Source organism: Podarcis filfolensis, assembly GCF_964270895.1.
Source record: "Podarcis filfolensis genome assembly, chromosome: 6".
Lineage (NCBI taxonomy): Eukaryota > Metazoa > Chordata > Lepidosauria > Squamata > Lacertidae > Podarcis > Podarcis filfolensis.
In genome coordinates, this window is record NC_139609.1 from 64,052,305 (window position 1) to 64,069,447 (window position 17,143).

At 44.3% G+C, this 17,143-nt stretch overlaps 1 protein-coding gene across 1 annotated transcript in view; it reads left to right on the forward strand.

Annotated features, from left to right (window-relative positions):
• The window catches only part of WNT2B (Wnt family member 2B), a 45,110-nt gene that overhangs the window by 20,957 nt on the left and 7,010 nt on the right, over window positions 1-17,143 (forward strand). Inside the window, exon 2 of the mRNA XM_083617551.1 lies at window positions 13,141-13,361. Coding sequence (XP_083473677.1) covers window positions 13,141-13,361 — 221 coding nt within the window. The remainder of the gene's footprint in view (window positions 1-13,140; window positions 13,362-17,143) is intronic.

The following is a 17,143-nucleotide window of genomic DNA, read 5'->3' on the forward strand; positions in this document are numbered from 1 at the left end:
ATGGACTATGCTGCCTAGAATGGGATATCCATTATGTTCTTTGGGTCTGTAGCATTCTCTGCCGAAATAAGAGATGCCATGTTAGAATATATGGCAGTCATGGCTGTGGCTGCAGGAAGAGTCTGTGGAGTATGCAGGAGTCTCAAACATCCCCCACATCTTGGGTTCTGACATTTCACCAAAAGGCCTGCCCACAGATACATCTTAGCAACAAATGCTGGCTAAAAAACTCATGTCAGAAGGCTCGTTTTTGTACTCACCATTGAAAGATCCCGTTTACATTTTTATTAACTCAAGAGGGCTTGAGTTAACTCATCAGTATGTTAAGCACATCATTTTTTTATGATTTTAATTGTTTTCTCTTTAACCTGCTTTTGTTAGTCTTTCCCCCTCTTGCATCTCATAACACAAGCTCTCTTTTCACTCTGGACTATGGAAAGGTTCCCCCCCCCTCACAAAAATCCCAGTTATACCTTCTTCTTTTCCCCTTTGCATACCCCACAGGGTGTGTCTGTCCTCCTCTTTTTCTTTCTACAGTCCCCCCCCCCATCTGTTTCTTCATCCATCCATCAATCCTTACATTCCTTCTCACTGAACACAGCACACAAGTCTTTTACTCTCCCAGCCAGGGCCAGCCCAATACATTTTGGCATCTGAGGCAAATCACAAAATGGTTCCCAGCTCCCTGTCAAGGAAGAATGGGTGTGTGTGTGTGTGTGTGTGTGTGGAATAAAGATTTACACTGGGATCCGCTGCCCCTGTGGATCCTGCCACCTGAGGTGATTGCCTCACCTTGCTTCATAAGGGAGCTGGCCCTGCTCCCCGTAATCCACACACTGAGGGAGAGAGTGTCAGATGGGCAGGAGGACAAAGTGGTGCCAACTCCATCACAATCTTCTGAATCCATGGAGAAAGAGAAGCCTTGAAGATGTGCCCACCCAGATAGCATCCTTTCATCCCCACCTTTCTTTATAGTGGGCTTGAACCAACTTGCCCACAAAGAGATGGGAAAGGGCAAACAAACAAGAGGTGTTAGAAAGATTCCCCCAATCAGCTTACGTTGCATAGGTCCCATTATAGTCCAGCTCAGGTTATTAATGGTACATGAAAAGAAAGGCCTAACTTCAGCCTGATCAGAGGCTTTGTAAAGTTGTTGCTACTTTCCCATTTGGCGCATTTCTGCACAATGTAAGCGGTTGGTGTCAGTTCCAGTTCTTTAGTGGCCCTAATTTATTTATGCCTGTGCGAACTAGATACAGAGCACGCCTGCTAGCTAACATTGCATGCAAAGTAGGTCTCCGAAGTTTCTTGGCCTATCACCGCAGACAGTAATCACCTCACACAGCATGACGCTGGCGCTTTGGAAGTGGGACTTTTGTTGGCAAGGTGGACCGCAGGGGGAAAAGAGCAATTAGTGACCTTCCTATGCTCTCTCCCTCTGGCTTTATCCTTAAAATAATATTTGCCTCAGTCAAGACCCTTGGCAGAAAAAGTGGACAAGAGTGTAAATCTTTGGCTGCCTCTGTGAGTTGCGGACAATAACATGACTTGAAATTTTGCCTTAGGGAGGCTCTACCTGATGGCTCTGCAGGAACATGTTTGGGGTCAGGAAGGAGCTTCCTCCATAAAAGACTGGCAAACAACCATGAGTGGTGGAGCTCTGCTATCTTCTAACATCTGCTCTTGGCTCCTTCGCTTGTGTCATGGCTTTGCTAAACCCTTTTTGAATCACACTGACACTTCTTGGCCCTTCATTGCCTCCCGCTTCTGCTTCGTACTCACTCTTGAACAGCTTTATCCAACCTTCAGATGCCTAGGACTATAACCACCACCATCAATTATTTGCTCTGCCACCTAAGGTTGATGGGAGTTGGAGTCCAACCACATCTGAAGGACACCAGTCAGGGGAAGGGTCCTATAAAATGAAGTGTGGCAATGGGGTGAGTTAGTGCATGAAGTATACATTCATGGGACAAGGTGCTGGAGAAGATGGTTCTCTTCATCCTCGGATGAAGGGCAGTATATATATTTAATAAATAATAACAACAGTTATTTACAGGCATTGTACCACACTGTTGATTACCTTTGTCCTGTCCCATGCAGTCTGGGCAGAGAAGACAGGAAGAATGGGCCCTAATATAAGAGTGGGCTATGCGTCAAATTCTCAGTTCATGCTTATGGGATATAACCAATGCTGTCTGTACAAGGGTGGAACAGAATTAGAATCATAGAATTGTACAGGTGGAAGGGACCATGAGGGTCATCTCCTCATGGACTTCACTCTCCTCGCCTCGCCTCTTCAGCCTTCCACACATCCTCAAAATCTGCTCCAGAAGGACTTAGGGGACCTTCCAGAACAGATTTTGCAGGCATACTGGAGGAAGGAGGAGAAGAAGATGATATTTATGTATTTATTTGATTTATATACCACCCTTTATCCAAATATCCCAGGGTCGTGTACAACATTAAGAACATAATTTAGGAAGCATAATAATAAAAACATAATACACAGCGTATTAGTGCACAGGTTAATGATAAAATAATCATAATAACTGCCCCCATTTAATTGTGCAACATTGGATTCCACTCTCTGTGCTAATTGCATCTGGCATTTTCTCAGTGCGAAAATTCAACAGAGATTTTTGAAATTTCTCACAGCAAGGACAAGAGACCTATGGCTACTAGTGGTTTATTATGCATCCTTGGAAGTTCCTTCAAGGAAAGATAGTCAGCCTTGGGATCCTAACATCATTGGTCTGGAAGAACGTTTGATCAACAGCACCAGAAGAATTTGCATCTTTCTTAAAACAAATAGCTCTTACACAACCTTCCTATGTATCAGGGAGCCTTTCACTTCATCACTGTATGGCAATTTCCAAACTCCTGATATACACTGTGGAGAAAATAGTCACAGAACATTTTAATAAGGTTCCTGATATGCAAAAATAAAAATGAATAAAGCAACTCCTTTTTCATCTGCATGTTTTTATTTTTTGTAATAATTGTTTATTAGTTTTACAATTTAATTTTACATTCACAAATAAAATAAAAAGTGTAGAATTCCCCTAATTCTTGGACTTCCTTCCTTCCCTCCATAAAGGTAAAAAGGTAAAGGGACCCCCTGACCATTAGCTCCAGTCGTGACTGACTCTGGGGTTGCGGCGCTCATCTTGCTTTATTGGCCGAGGGAGCCAGCGTACAGCTTCCAGGTCATGTGGCCATCATGACTATGCTGCTTCTGCCGAACCAGAGCAGCGCACAGAAACACCATTTCCCTTCCTGCCAAAGCAGTACCTATTTATCTACTTGCACTTTGATGTGCTTTTGAACTGCTAGGTTGGCAGGAGCAGGGACCAAGCAACGGGAGCTCACCCCGTCATGGGGATTCGAACTGCCAACCTTCTGATCGGCAAGTCCTAGGCTCTGTGGTTTAACCCACAGCGCCACCTGTGTCCCCCTTCCCTCCATAGAGTCCGCTGATAACAATTTTTGACTGCATATCATATCGCCCTCTATTTGTCCATAAAACTCTATTTGTATCTATAGTTATTTTTGCATTGCAAGTATTATTTCAATCCTGCTAAATGTTTTTAACTGTTTGTAGTGTTCTCTCAAGTAAGTTACAATTTTCCCCCAGTCCTTGTTAAAGTTTTTATCATCCTGGTTCCTGATTTTTTCAGTCATTTTAGCCATCTCAGCAGAGTCCATCAGTTTTGTTGTCCACTCTTCTCTTGCAGGTGTTTTCTCTTCCTTCCATCTTTGGACTAAGAGTATCTGGGCTGCCGTCGTCAAATTAAGCAACTCTTCCTAAAATTCCTTTTCAGGGAGAAAGTGTAGTACAACTTTAATCCATCAAATGGGAGCAGGACATGGACTGAGAAACACATGCCAGAAAAAAACTCAAATGTTGCTTGCCTATTGTGAGTGAGCTCATGGTTGAATTACTGCAATGTCAACCAGTGATTTTAACCCTGTAGTTTGGTAAATCGTAGATCTGTCTTGGTGGGGTGCTAGAACAGCATCTTTTTCAATGGCAGGGAGGGGAAAATTTATTCAACCTGTATTCCTCCATGGGCAGCTTTCCAGGTGATGAGGGGCAGCAGAAAAAGTTGGTGGAGCAATGGATGTGAAGCCCACCTCTGTACAGTAAGCTACGTTGCAGTCACGCAAAAGTCAGAGGTTTCTACCCAGACAGTGCTACATCAAGGCAAGCAAGAAGGCCGATCATAGTCAAAGCCAAATCCAGCCAGGCAAAAGCACTCAAAGAGGGCCAGAGCAGAGCTGGTGAGTGCTGTGGCCTGGGGAGAGTCCAAAGGATGAGCTAGAGAAGCTTGATGAGTCACATTTGTCCCAAAAGCCTCAGGTCCCCACCCCTGCCTTACAATGCAATTCCATACTACAGATCGAAAATTGTAAAAGTGAGTGGAGCAGTTTATTCTTTCTGCCATATCTTATCTGTGTGTCTCCCTCTCTCTGTTGCCTGTCACTTTTTAGTGGCCCTTCATATATAGTCTCTCTTTTCTTTAGGAAGCTTGCATGCAACAACCCATTTTATCCAAGTAACAACCCTGTAAGGTAGGCTGCCTCAATTTTCATGGCTAAGAAGGGATTTGAGCCTGTGCTTCCCTAGTCCAAAATTCTTAACCACTGCCCTGCCCTGGCTCAGAGATAAAGGAACCAGATCTCTGTCTGTCTGTCTGTCTGATATTCATTTCCATTTATGAATCACTTCCCAGAATAAATTTTGAAGCGTTTTCAAAATAAAAATATCAACAATAAAAACAAGGCATGTAAAAAATATGTAAAAACTATTTAAACAGTTCCACATATGAAAGCAATTCCTTTTATCCTTATTTAATTAATTGCCTTCCACACATGTCTCAAGGCAACGCACAAATGCAATAAAAAACCCCAGCCAAGAACAGTTAAGATACAACACAGAAACTAACATCAGATATACAACCAACTGAAATCAATTCCACATATAAAAACAAATTAAAACAATTTCATATGCAAAAACAATAAATGTTATGCTATTAAGCCCAATGTAATGTGGTAGCAGTGCACAATAACTAGACATGTAATCAAAACCACATTGATAATATTATATTTCATATTTTATTCCTTTTTATTTAAATGGATAATTGAGCAAAGATTTAATTGTGGGTAGGCTATTGAAATATCAAGTGACAGTGCCAAAAATGGGAAATCATAGGACACATTTCTGCATTAGGGATCATTTGAACAATGGCATTAAAACAGAAGGTACAACCATATGTTATTCACTGGCCAGTCATTAACCTCCCCATTAAAAAATGACAAGGAATAAGATATCTAAAATCTGGTCATTATCTTGGAATTTTGGGACAACAGATTTTCAGCTCAAGAGCAGGGCTTTTTTTCAGCCAGAACTTGCCAGAACTCAGTTCCTGCACCTCTCAGGTGGGCACCATTGCCATTCTAAGAGAACAAGGCGCAGGGGTGCCCACTTGAATAAAATATTGGGGGAACCAGGTAAGCCCTACCCCACATCACATGACACAGTGCACACACACCATTTGAACGGCAATGCACATTAACAATTTTGAGAGAAATTGGAGCATGAACTTGGTGCTGGGAAACTGGTGAGAAAGTGGTGGTAGACAAACAGGAAGGCTACATAAGGAATTGGGAACAGAGGAAACTAACTTACACTGAGCCAGACCATCAGGGCACCCAGCTCAGTATTGTCTATACTGAGTGGCAAAAGCTCTCCAAGGTTTCAGACCAGTTTCTCTCCCCAGCCCTAACTGGAGAGGCTGGGGATCGAACCCAGGACCTTCTGCATGAAAAGCGGGTGCTTTACCAACTGAGCCAAGTCCCTTTTGAAAGAGGATCAAGTGGCAAATTAGTTGAAAAAGGTGGCACAGACCAGAGCCATTAGGCAGTAGGATGAAAAGCAGGAACCCAAAGGGGGAATGTGGGGGAAGATGAGGCAGAAAGCAACACGAAGGAGCAAATTGCCGAGCAAAGGAAGGGCCACAAGGAACGGGTCAGGGGGAGCTAGAGATTCTCGTGGGGCCTAAGGACTGGAGGGTGAGGCTGGAAGAGCTTGGACAGGAAGGAAACTAGCTCAAAAGTGAGAAAGCCAAGGCAATGGAGAGGCCAAAAGGGGGACCGAATTTCACATATTGAGTTAAACGAACCATGAAATTTTTGGCTGAAGATCTCTGAGCTTGTGGACAAACAGTGTGGCGCAATGGGAGCCAAGCAACTTCCCCCTTAACACTCTGGTGGAACTACCCCTGATCCTGTTTCAGGAGGGGGGGGGGAGCCTCCCTTCAGTGTCATGAGGATGCACTTAACGTTGAGAGAGGGAGGGAGAGACAGTTGTTTGTAAGGGCTGTTTTTTTAAGGCTACAGTTCAAACAGATGGAAAGTGAATTAACATCTAAATACAGTGGTACTTCGGGTTAAAAACTTAATTCATTCTGGAGGTCCATTCTGAACCTGAAACTGTTCTTAACCTGAAGCACCACTTTAGCTAATGGGGCCTCCCACTGCTGCCGCACCACCGCCGTTCGATTTCTGTTCTCATCCTGAAGCAAAGTTCTTAACCCGAGGTACTATTTCTGGGTTAGCGGAGTCTGTAACCTGAAGCGTCTGTAACCCAAGGTACCACTGTAGTTCTCAAGTGTGCGTAAGTCCAGTTTGCTACAGGCAATATGAAAAAAGCACTGGCAACAATCACACCAGTGCATAGGTGCACATTTAAAGCATATTACCTCCCCCCAAAGAATATTGGGGACTGTAGTTTGCTAAGGGTGCTGGGAACTGTAGCTCTGTAAAGAACCAACTACAACTCCCAGGATACTTTGGCAGCATGCTTTAAATGTATGGTGTTTGTGCTACTGCTTAGAAGTTTCTGAAGCTGTTTTCTCCTCACAGCATAGTTTTTGCCATAATATCAAGACATGGAGTTTGTGTTCTTTAATGACAGAATTCCAGTTTATTGAATTTGAAGTGGGAAAGCTGGATAAAATTAATAAGGCAAAGATTTTGATAAGAACTGTATGGTTGTATCGGAACAGGGGTGGGGAAGCTGAGTCTCTTAAGGTGATGTTGGACTCCAATTTTCATCATCCAATCTTCAAGGGTTATGGTCAGGGATGATGGAAGTTGTAGTCTAATACCATCTGGAGGTCCCCAGGTTCCCTCCCCCTGCCAACAATCCCTAAGTGGAATATATCTACGAGACTCTTAATCTCAGGTTCATGAGTTATAGCCCCACAATGAACAAAAATATTCCTGCATTGCAGGGTGTTGGACTAGAAGACCGTCTCGGGCCCTTCCAGTGCTATGATTCTATGTCCTAAATTGTTAATAAAGCTAAGATACTGAGTGAAGAGATCTTTCATTTGCCTCTATGAAACCCATGCCCTTCCTCTGGTGCGTCCGGAGCTGGAAGATTCAGTAAAGATTACTGAGAAACTCTGAAGAAGGATAACATCTGGTGGCGATGCAGCCTTAGCTGTCCACTGCAACCTTGGCTGAACATAGGCAACCATTCACCCCAATAGGTTCGCCACACTGTGCATGCAACCACTTGCCTCTAACATCCTGCTAAGTGGTGAAGATTTTACCACACATCTACACCCAGTCAGGAAGTGAGGGAGTCATAAAACTCTCTCTACCACTTGGCAGGACATCACAGACAGACAGCTCTTCAAGTGGTTGCACACACAGTGTGGTGAATGGCCACTAGGCAAATGGTGGAGTGGGCTGATCATCCTAGACTTTTTATGTTCTTCAGTCTGAGGGTCAAGAAAACATTCTGCCCATATCATTCGACACCAAGCTTGGATCCGAAAACCAGCCACAGGCCTGAATAGAGTTCCTCAATTGAATCCCTGTCCCCTTCCTCATCCATCCCATGCCTCCTCACACTTGACCAGGGGCTGTTTTCCAGTGCCTCATCTTCTCCCCCCACCCCCACCTTTTCTGTGTGTTTTCTGGCTGCTGAAAGGTTGATGAGCCAGCTTGTGAAAATAATATGTGTTAGCCAAAACAGCCCTCCCTTGCAAAGGCTGTGGGGAGCAGTGTTTATTATCCACCACGCCAGCCCTAGATGACCTCAACTTCTCACCAGAGTTTAAACCAAATATTTTAAAAAGGAGAAAAATAATGGGCCCTTGTCTTTATCCGCAGAGCTGAGAGCTATCTCCGTGACTAATACAAATGATAGCATATGGTGAGGTGGACAGTGAAATATTGCCCAGGCGTATTGCCTTTTTCGTTATTATTAAAGGGAGGGTCTTAATTCCAGTCTGGGAACTTGAAACACTGGAACCTTACCCAAACCTTTCCCTTTTCAGCCAGAAATGCAGCTTCAGAGGTATTCTCTGAATTCTCTAGCCTAAAGAGAGAGAGAGAGAAGGATTGCTTTCTTTCTAGAATGAATGAAATGATGCTGTTTGATGGATATGGAAAATTCCATGCTTGACTCAACTGTCTGGGTTACTTTAAGATCTGAAGGGATGCCTTCAGGGCCCTGAAAATGAAGCCTTGAGAATATTAACAACAACCAATGTGATTTGTTCATCTAAGGCAGGAATCCTATCCATTTTATCTTGGATCTAAGTCCCATTGAACTTAGTGGGACTAAGATTGGAGTAAACACACAGAGAGTTCTGCAGAGGATCAGATGCAGCATGCCTGACTATATTTGATCATGATAGAAATAATGCAGTGGGTGAAATTGTACCCAGGAAGACCTTGGTTCAAATTTCACTCGTCGCAAAATGACAGGTTGACCCTAGGAAAGTCATTTTTCTCCTATGAGTCCAGCCTCCTATCTAGAAATGGAAATATAGACTATATGAAATACCGTATTTTTTGCTCCCTAACACTCACTTTTTTCCTCCTAGAAAGTAAGGGGAAATGTCTGTGCGTGTTATGGAGCGAATGCCTACGGATGGCGGGGGGGTCTGCTGCAGTCGTGAGCAGAGGATCCATGGTTCCCCTTCCTTCCCTCCTCCATGGCTCGCTTTGCTCACTTTGAAACAGCAAAGCGGGAGAAGAGCCGCTTAGTGGGGAGAAGAGAGGGACAGAGAGCCTGGTTACAAAGCACGGATCCACATGGATCCTCAGGATTTTTGCACTGGGTCACCCCAAATTCACCATCAGATCACATAGTATGTCCATGGCTACAGCTTGCACCAAAAAAATCACGCACCCACTGTTGCCTGGGGCCGCAGTGGTGCAAAAACATGGTTACAAAGCATGGATCCACATGGATCCTCAGGATTTTTGCATTGGGCTACCCCAAACTCACCGTCAGATCACATGTCTGGGGCCACAGCATGAACCACAAAAATCATACACCCACTGTTTCGTTTAGAATATTTTTTTTCTTGTTTTCCTCCTCTAAAAACTATGTGCGTGTTATGGTCGGGTGCGTGTTATAGAGCGAAAAATACGGTATATGTTTGCACCCTGATCTCTAAATGGTGGAAGGTTTCTGGGTTCTGGCCATGTATCTTAAGTCTGGTTTCCTTGGAGTGGATTTCACTGGAAGCTTATGGCACTTCTGTGATATAAGGCTTTATTTACACAAATACACCGGCTGAGCATAAGAGGGAAATTTCATAGCATGAACACTCTAGCAGGTCCTGCTTCCCCACTGGTTTTCTAGGGGTTGCCCCTAATGCCACAGCTCTGATTCTCACAGAAAGCAAGCCATGCCTCTGCAGTTCTCAGACTCAGTTCCAAGACCGCCCATCTATAGCTGTCTTTCACACAGAGACATCTTGATGACGTCACCTCAAGCCAAGGGAGAAGAAAAGTATGCCCCTTTGCAGAGGGGTCTCAAGTTTCTGTGGCAACACATCACCTGTACTTGGCTATTCTTCAGTTCAGCCTCCCAACAAAAGGGAATCACGCTAAGCTTGTCCACCCTGTTAGACCTAGTTGGCAGTCTCATTTGTCAAGCACAGCCACAGGGTTCATAGAGGTGAACCCACTTAGTTCATCCTCAGACAATACTATCCTAGTCTTTCAGGGCTGCTTGTAAGGATTGCTGGAAAACAGTAGGAAAGGTGTCCTCAACACTATATAAATGATACCGTATTGGCCTGAACATAAGCCACACCTTTCCCCCCCAAATTCGGGCTGTGAAAAGTTTAAGTGTGACTTATATTTGTGAGCCTTATGGCTCCCCCCCCCCCAGGAAGCAGCCCACCCACCACTCCCAAGCCTCCCCTAGCCGCCTAAGGAAGGCGGAAGGGGGGGGAGGCCTCCAGCAAAGCCGTGTAGCTCAACCCCCCCCCCCCAGAGCAGCCCAGGAGCGTTGGGCAACCCAGTGGCGTAGCGTGGGTTGTCAGCACCCGGGGCAAGGCAAGTAATTTGCGCCCCCTAACCCGTGGATTTGCGCCCCCTAACCCGTGGATTTGCCCTAACCCCAGATGTTGCGCCCGGTGCGGCCGGCCCCCCCTGCACCCCCCACGCTACGCCACTGGGGCAACCCGCTGCTCCCAAGCCTCCCTCAGCGCCAGCTTGGGGAGGTATGCTGGGAGTGCCAGAAGGCAGTAGTACCAGGAGGCCGGCACACAGCGCACTCAAAAGTGAGCGCCAGTGCCAACTTGGGGAGCAGGACACTGAGCGCTGGTGCCAGCCGCCCCCACCCTCCGTTCAGGGCAGTAGTGCAAGGGACCCACAAATAAGCCTTGAATTTTAAAGGTGCGGCTTATTTGCGGGTGTGTCTTATATTTGGGCCAATACTGTAATAATTATCACCATCTACAAAATTCTGACTAGGCAAATGTAATTGAGTAGTACAATAATAATCTGCAGTGAGTCTCATGATAGTTGGTGTTTCACTCTCGGGAATCATACAATAACTTTTTTAAAAAATTAGCCTTTTGTCCTACAGGCTCCAGCTAAAAACAAGTTCTTGTACAAGAAAGTGCTTTAAAGTGTTTTGTTTTGGTATGAATGGTTCATGGGTTTGGAATTCCTCAAGCTGGCACCAGCACTGCACTTGCAGAATGTACCAGGAATCCTCAAACACCAAATGACATCTCTGAAATATACACCTTGCTGCTCTGCCTTTTAGTGCTGCTGCGAAATCTTGCTCTTCAACTTGCCTGGCTCCTAACACTATTAATTCAGCAAAACGTTCCAGGTTCTTTTGAGCCAGGGCATTGGCTAGGGATAATTTTGTTAGACCCAAAGCAGCACCCTGATGGCTCAGCAATGCCCTGTCCCTGTATTGACTGCACCCCCACCCCCAGGTCTGTCTGGAGTTTTAGTGTAAGACCGGCATGTTGGCAACTCAAATCCAAGTTGGAACGTGGTGCAGTTTTTACTCCTACAAAATTCTCTTCCCTCGGGGAGAAAAACTTGTACAGAAGGATTAAATAATAATAAAAAGGTCTGCCTTGTTCTATCAGCTTCAGACGCAGCCAAAAAGGGGGGCGGTTGGAATATGGCTAACATCAGGATATCATGAATTATATATTCTCAGAGAAGTATTTTTTTATTTTTAAAAAAATCCAGACTGTCAATGCTGGATTTCAGAACAGTAAGCTCATATAAAAGGTCCCAAAATGGCAGAGGCATGAAGCAGGCAGGGGGGAGAGACTGCATTTTCCCAATGAGAAAATATTGCAGTTGGAGAGATGGAAAAATGCTACTGCCCTACAGCAGAACCACTTCCCCCAAACAAACAAATAATCGCAGTGCATTTAGAATGCCCTGAAATTGCCCGAAAGCCCACCCCAAAGGCATAGAAAAAACCACACACCTTTGTTCAGTGTGCATCTGTAATTCGCACCGGGTCAGTATTTCCTAACCAGTCTCCATTCATCCAGATCATTAGACATAGGCCAAGGGTGAAGAACCTGTGGCCCTTCAGATGTTCTGCTTCCAACATCCTTGACTATTGGCCATGCTGACTGGCCTTGGTGTCAGGTTTTTTCAGTGGGGGAAAGAAATCCCCCTAACTAACTAACATAAGAAAACCTAACTAACCTAAGAAAACAGGTCTATTGTTGCTGGTAGATGTGGTAATTTAATGAAGCCTGGAGAGGCCAGATCTATCTACTCTCTGTTGTTTCTCAATGGGTAGAGTGGCTGTCCATCTGCATGTGGACCTGGCATGAAGACAATGTCTTCCCTTCAGTTCTCCCCCTGGATCCTTTTACCTCCATTTACACCAGCCCTTAATTAATTGCATTGCTGCCATAATTGGCTTCACAGCCCCATCCCACTGCATTTCACTTAAAAAGGTAACACCCAGGATAACAATAGACTATCTTTCAAGATTGTCATACGTTACTCTACAACCGGCAGAGTTGGAGTAGGACCGGGGAGACAAGGGTTCAAATCAGTTATGCAACTCATCTTGGGCTAGTCACTGTCTCTTAGCTTAACCTACCTCACAGGGTTGTTGTGAATATAAAATGGGGACGAGGAAAATCATGTGTGCCACACTGAGCTTTGTTGAAGCAGGGTGGGATATAGATTAAAATAAAAAATAAAAATGATTATTTAATTAATAACTATCAATATTCACTGCTTTGTTTCTGGTGCCTGCTAAATACTTCTTTGTTTAGGCAAGCCCATCTGGATATGTATCTTTATTATCTTATGTATCTATATTATGGTGATGTACATTTTTAGCAACTGCTGGTTTTACTTAGATTTTGACAAATATTTAAGTTAGATTGCTTTTAACGTTCAATTTTTACGAACACTTTTTACTGAATATTTTATATTCTCTGTAAATTGCATAGAGGTTATGGATGATTAAGCAGTCTATACAACCTGGGTTTTTATTTATTTTTTAAATGAAAATACAATAATTTATAACACACATTTTATTTTTATTCTTAGTATATTTTAATTTCTTTTATATATATAGAATCCATTTGTTTAAACGGGATATCAATAATTAGAAACAAATACATAAATTAACAGTGTGAAGCAGCCCTAAGTAAGTGCTTGGGCCAAAGTCAGGAAATAGGAAACTGCCACTTGGAGGAAATGTATCGTTGACCCAGCTGCCCCCCTTCATTCTATCCACCAGAAGCTGCTAGACTTTGAACCAGTTGGCAGTTGTGTCCTGCTCTTTTTACAGGGTCACTTTCTCTCTCCCTGCAGGTACATTGGGGCCCTGGGGGCAAGGGTGATCTGCGATAACATCCCTGGATTGGTCAACAAGCAGCGACAGCTGTGCCAGAGTTACCCAGACATTATGCAGTCCGTTGGGGAAGGAGCAAAAGAGTGGATCCGTGAATGCCAGCACCAATTCCGTCACCACCGCTGGAACTGCAGCACTTTGGACAGAGACCACACAGTCTTTGGCAGGGTCATGCTACGAAGTAAGTCCCCAGAGCAGCTCGCCTTTTTGCAGAGAGCCCCACTGAATGGTGCAGCATAGGAATCTTTGACCTGCGATTATGATGTTCTCGTTTGAGAAAAGTCAATGTTGCCTGTCTCTCCGTGCTTTATTAATTAATTAATTAATTAATTAATTAATTAATTATTATTAATTAACAGCCTCGGTCCTGTATACCCGAAGGAGCGTCTCCCCCCCCATTGTTCAGCCCGGACACTGAGATCCAGCGCCGAAGGCCTTCTGGCGGTTCCCTCATTGTGAGAAGTGAGGTTACAGACAGAGGGCCTTCTTGGTAGTGGCACCCACCCTGTGGAACACCCTCCCTTCAGATGTGAAGGAAATAAGCAGCTATCCTATCTTTAAAAGACATCTGAAGGCAGCCCTGTTCAGGGAAGTTTTTAATATTTAATGCTGTGCTGTTTTTAGCACTTGATTGGGAGCCGCCCAGAGTGGCTGGGGAAACTCAGCCAGATGGGCGGGGTATAAATAATAAATTATATTATTATTATTATTATTATTATTATTATTATTATTATTATTATTCCTATGAGGCATCTCAAACTGACTTCCTGCATGTTGCTGGCATCCGCCTGTCTCGAGAGACAATGGAGACTGCCTCCAGTGTAGGGCTGCCATATTTCAGAAAGTGACAATCCAAACCCAAAGATTATTGAGCTTCTTTTGCAAAATCTCATACGAATAAAGTTTCGGAGCTACTTTTTGAGAACCTGCCAAAATCGGCACCTCCGACATGGGTTGCCGTACATCCGGATTTTCCTGGACATTTCAGCAATTTCTGCCCAGATGCTGTTCCCGATGGCTGAATCCTGGGTATGTCTGGGAAATTCTGGATGTATGGCAACCCTACTCCAGGGGTGAAGCCAAACTGCTGCATTAGCAGCACTTATCTCTCCAGGCCGCAAGCTTGGGCAGTGTGTATGGAGGTCCTGGTCTGCTTAGATGACAAGACTCCCCTCTTGGCCTCGCTGATGTGGTCCAACGGAAAGGAGAACAACATGTTTGGCACCAACTTGGCTGCAGGGGTTGCTGGAAGGAGGCATACAAGGTGCCATCAAACTGTTTTAGGGACTCCACTCTGGATTTGTGTAGGGTTTGCTCCTTAGCCTTTTAAAAGAGTATTAGACAAATTCCTGAAGGATAAGGCTATCGGGTCTGCTAGCTATGATGGCTATGGTATATCTCCACTTCTGGAGGTAGTATGCCTCTGAATACATTTCTGGTGAACACAAGTATGGAGGGAAAGTGGCAGGCACGATGCTGCTCATCTTAATCACTTGGCTGGCTGCCATAGTTCCCCCCTGCTGTCATTTAATAAGAGATCTGCAACAAGTTTTTACCAAGCTGTTTATTGTCTAGGTGGGTTCACTGTGAAATAATGTTATTGAAAATCTTGAATGCTGTGGCTTTAGCACCTTTCCAGGCTTCAGGAAACAGAAGCAAATAAAATGGACCACTTACTTATTATTTTGAATTTAAGATTTATGGAAGCAGGTACAACTTTACAAGGACTTGAGGTTGGCAATATCCTTAGTATAATTTCACGGCTTATGTGCGCCAATTCAGATAGAAAGATCCCCACATGGAAGTAGCCCTTATGAACATGAGAACATAAGAAGATCCTTCTGGATTAGGCCAATGGCCCATCAAGTCCAGCATCCTGTTCTCACAGTGGCCAACCACTCAAACAGGACCCAAGCACAAGAGCGCTCTCCCCACCTGTGATTTCCAGCAACTGATATTCAGAAATAATATTGCCTCCAACTGTTATTGCATCCATCACGGCCAGGAGCCTTTCTGTGTCGCTCCATCTCCTGGATCATTTTGGTTGCTGTTTTCTGAACCTTTTCCAACTCAACAATATCCTTTTTGAGGTGTGACGACATGCACACATACATGCACACATACATGTAAATGTGTACAGAGAGAATGGGGTGGAGAGGCAGAGAGAGAGAGTTTGGGAGTTTCTTAGAACTGGAACTCTCAGATCCGGCTTCATACCTGACTGGGACAGACTCACATTTACGAGACAAGTCTGCAGGCATAGCATTTAGCTTTGTCCAGGAAGGAAGAATCTTTTGCTAATCGCTGTGGACAGAGCAAGGCCTAAATTACCCTGCATGATGTCTTGGCTTCCCCTGTATACTAAGCAAACAGTAATAGGATATGTCACTGTGCTGGGAAGTAGCCACTTCAGAATAGGAGAGAACACCTCTGGAAGCATGAGCTTGAAAGTAAACTGTAACAGGATATATAAATATTTGGCTAGCGGGAGCTGGCTGGGAATCAGCTGCTGGGGCAAAGTTTGTAGTCACCCTGCATAGTGCAAAAGGCCAAGCCACAGCTTTGACCTTCCTCTCAAAGAGGGACTGTGGTCAGGGAGTAAAACGCACCCCTGTGGAAGGCCTCACACATCAGTGTCTAAAAGCTCCAGTGTGCCCTGCACTGGCTGTGCCGATAGATGTGTTTCAGCCCTGCCCCAAATGTTACAAACACTTGCTTTAAATGATACACAGGGAAGCATGCAGGGGCAGAAAGTCAGTGTTTAGTGTGTATAGAAGTGGTTTTGTGCACTACCCCAATGTTCTTCTCAGTCTGCATACAAGTATAGGAAAGTGCATAGACACCTCTTTGTCCTTGATTTTTACAAAGAAAATAGTGCAGGGACAGGATTCACATCTCCATAATGCCTTTTACCATAATGCTGTGCAATGTCAGACTGATATAGGCTAACACCAAATCAGTATGTTTGCCTACCAGATAAGCATCTCAGCCTACTTACATTTATTTGGCTCCTGCCATAATATTTGGCAGGAGCCTGCCTTCTCTTTGCAAATTTGATTGTAGTCAGATAGTCCATTAACAAAACAGTTTTGCATCTGTAGTAGTCTATTTTGCTTCCACGTTTGAGCTGATCTTTCTTTTTGCTTGGCAGATTGAATATAGTATAGTTGTTTTCCCACTCCCTTTAACATTGTGGTACAAGATGTTATGGGATATGCCATACATCTCACATAGTCACTAGCAGGGAATCTTTTTGATGATAGGCACGCTGCTTTAGGACAAGTTATGCATGTGAATATGTTTAATGGAACCTTGTCTTAAGTTAAATCAATAAAAGCCAAGCACTGTCTGGCTGATCTTACCTTCAGTCCCTATTTCTAGAAAGCAGACCTGCCATTTGCTTCTCCAGCTTCTGCTGAAGGATGCTAGATTGCACCACTGGCTTTGAAGCTGCTATCCGAAGGCTGCGTCTGAGGAACGCAACAGTGTGGTTTTGATTTGCAGCTGTTTTTATGGCCATTATAAAAACAGATGCGAACTCAAAGCAGAACTATAAAATACCAGGCAGCATCCTGCACTGCGTGGGGACTTGCCAGGCGATTTACAGCTTCTGGAAAGAGCGGTACTATATATGCATTTATCCAAAAAAAGACAACAGCCACCCAGATATGATGGGAGGATCGTGCTGTTCAGACTCAGGGGGTACAAGGAGAGAGGTGTGGAACCAGAAAGAATAATTTCTACAGATGCATGCAAACATGTGAACAAAGAAGTCCCAAGATATCTGAAGCTTGGCACATTGTGGAGATGAAGGCAGGCAGACAGAGGATCAGACAGACTCTCCAAAGAAAATTAAAAACAATATTGAAATTGCTCATCTTCTGTCAGCAGACCTTTCTTCATTAGGGCCCTACACCCTTGTCTTCCAGGCTGCTTCTCAAAGGCAATTTACCTCCAAGAAGT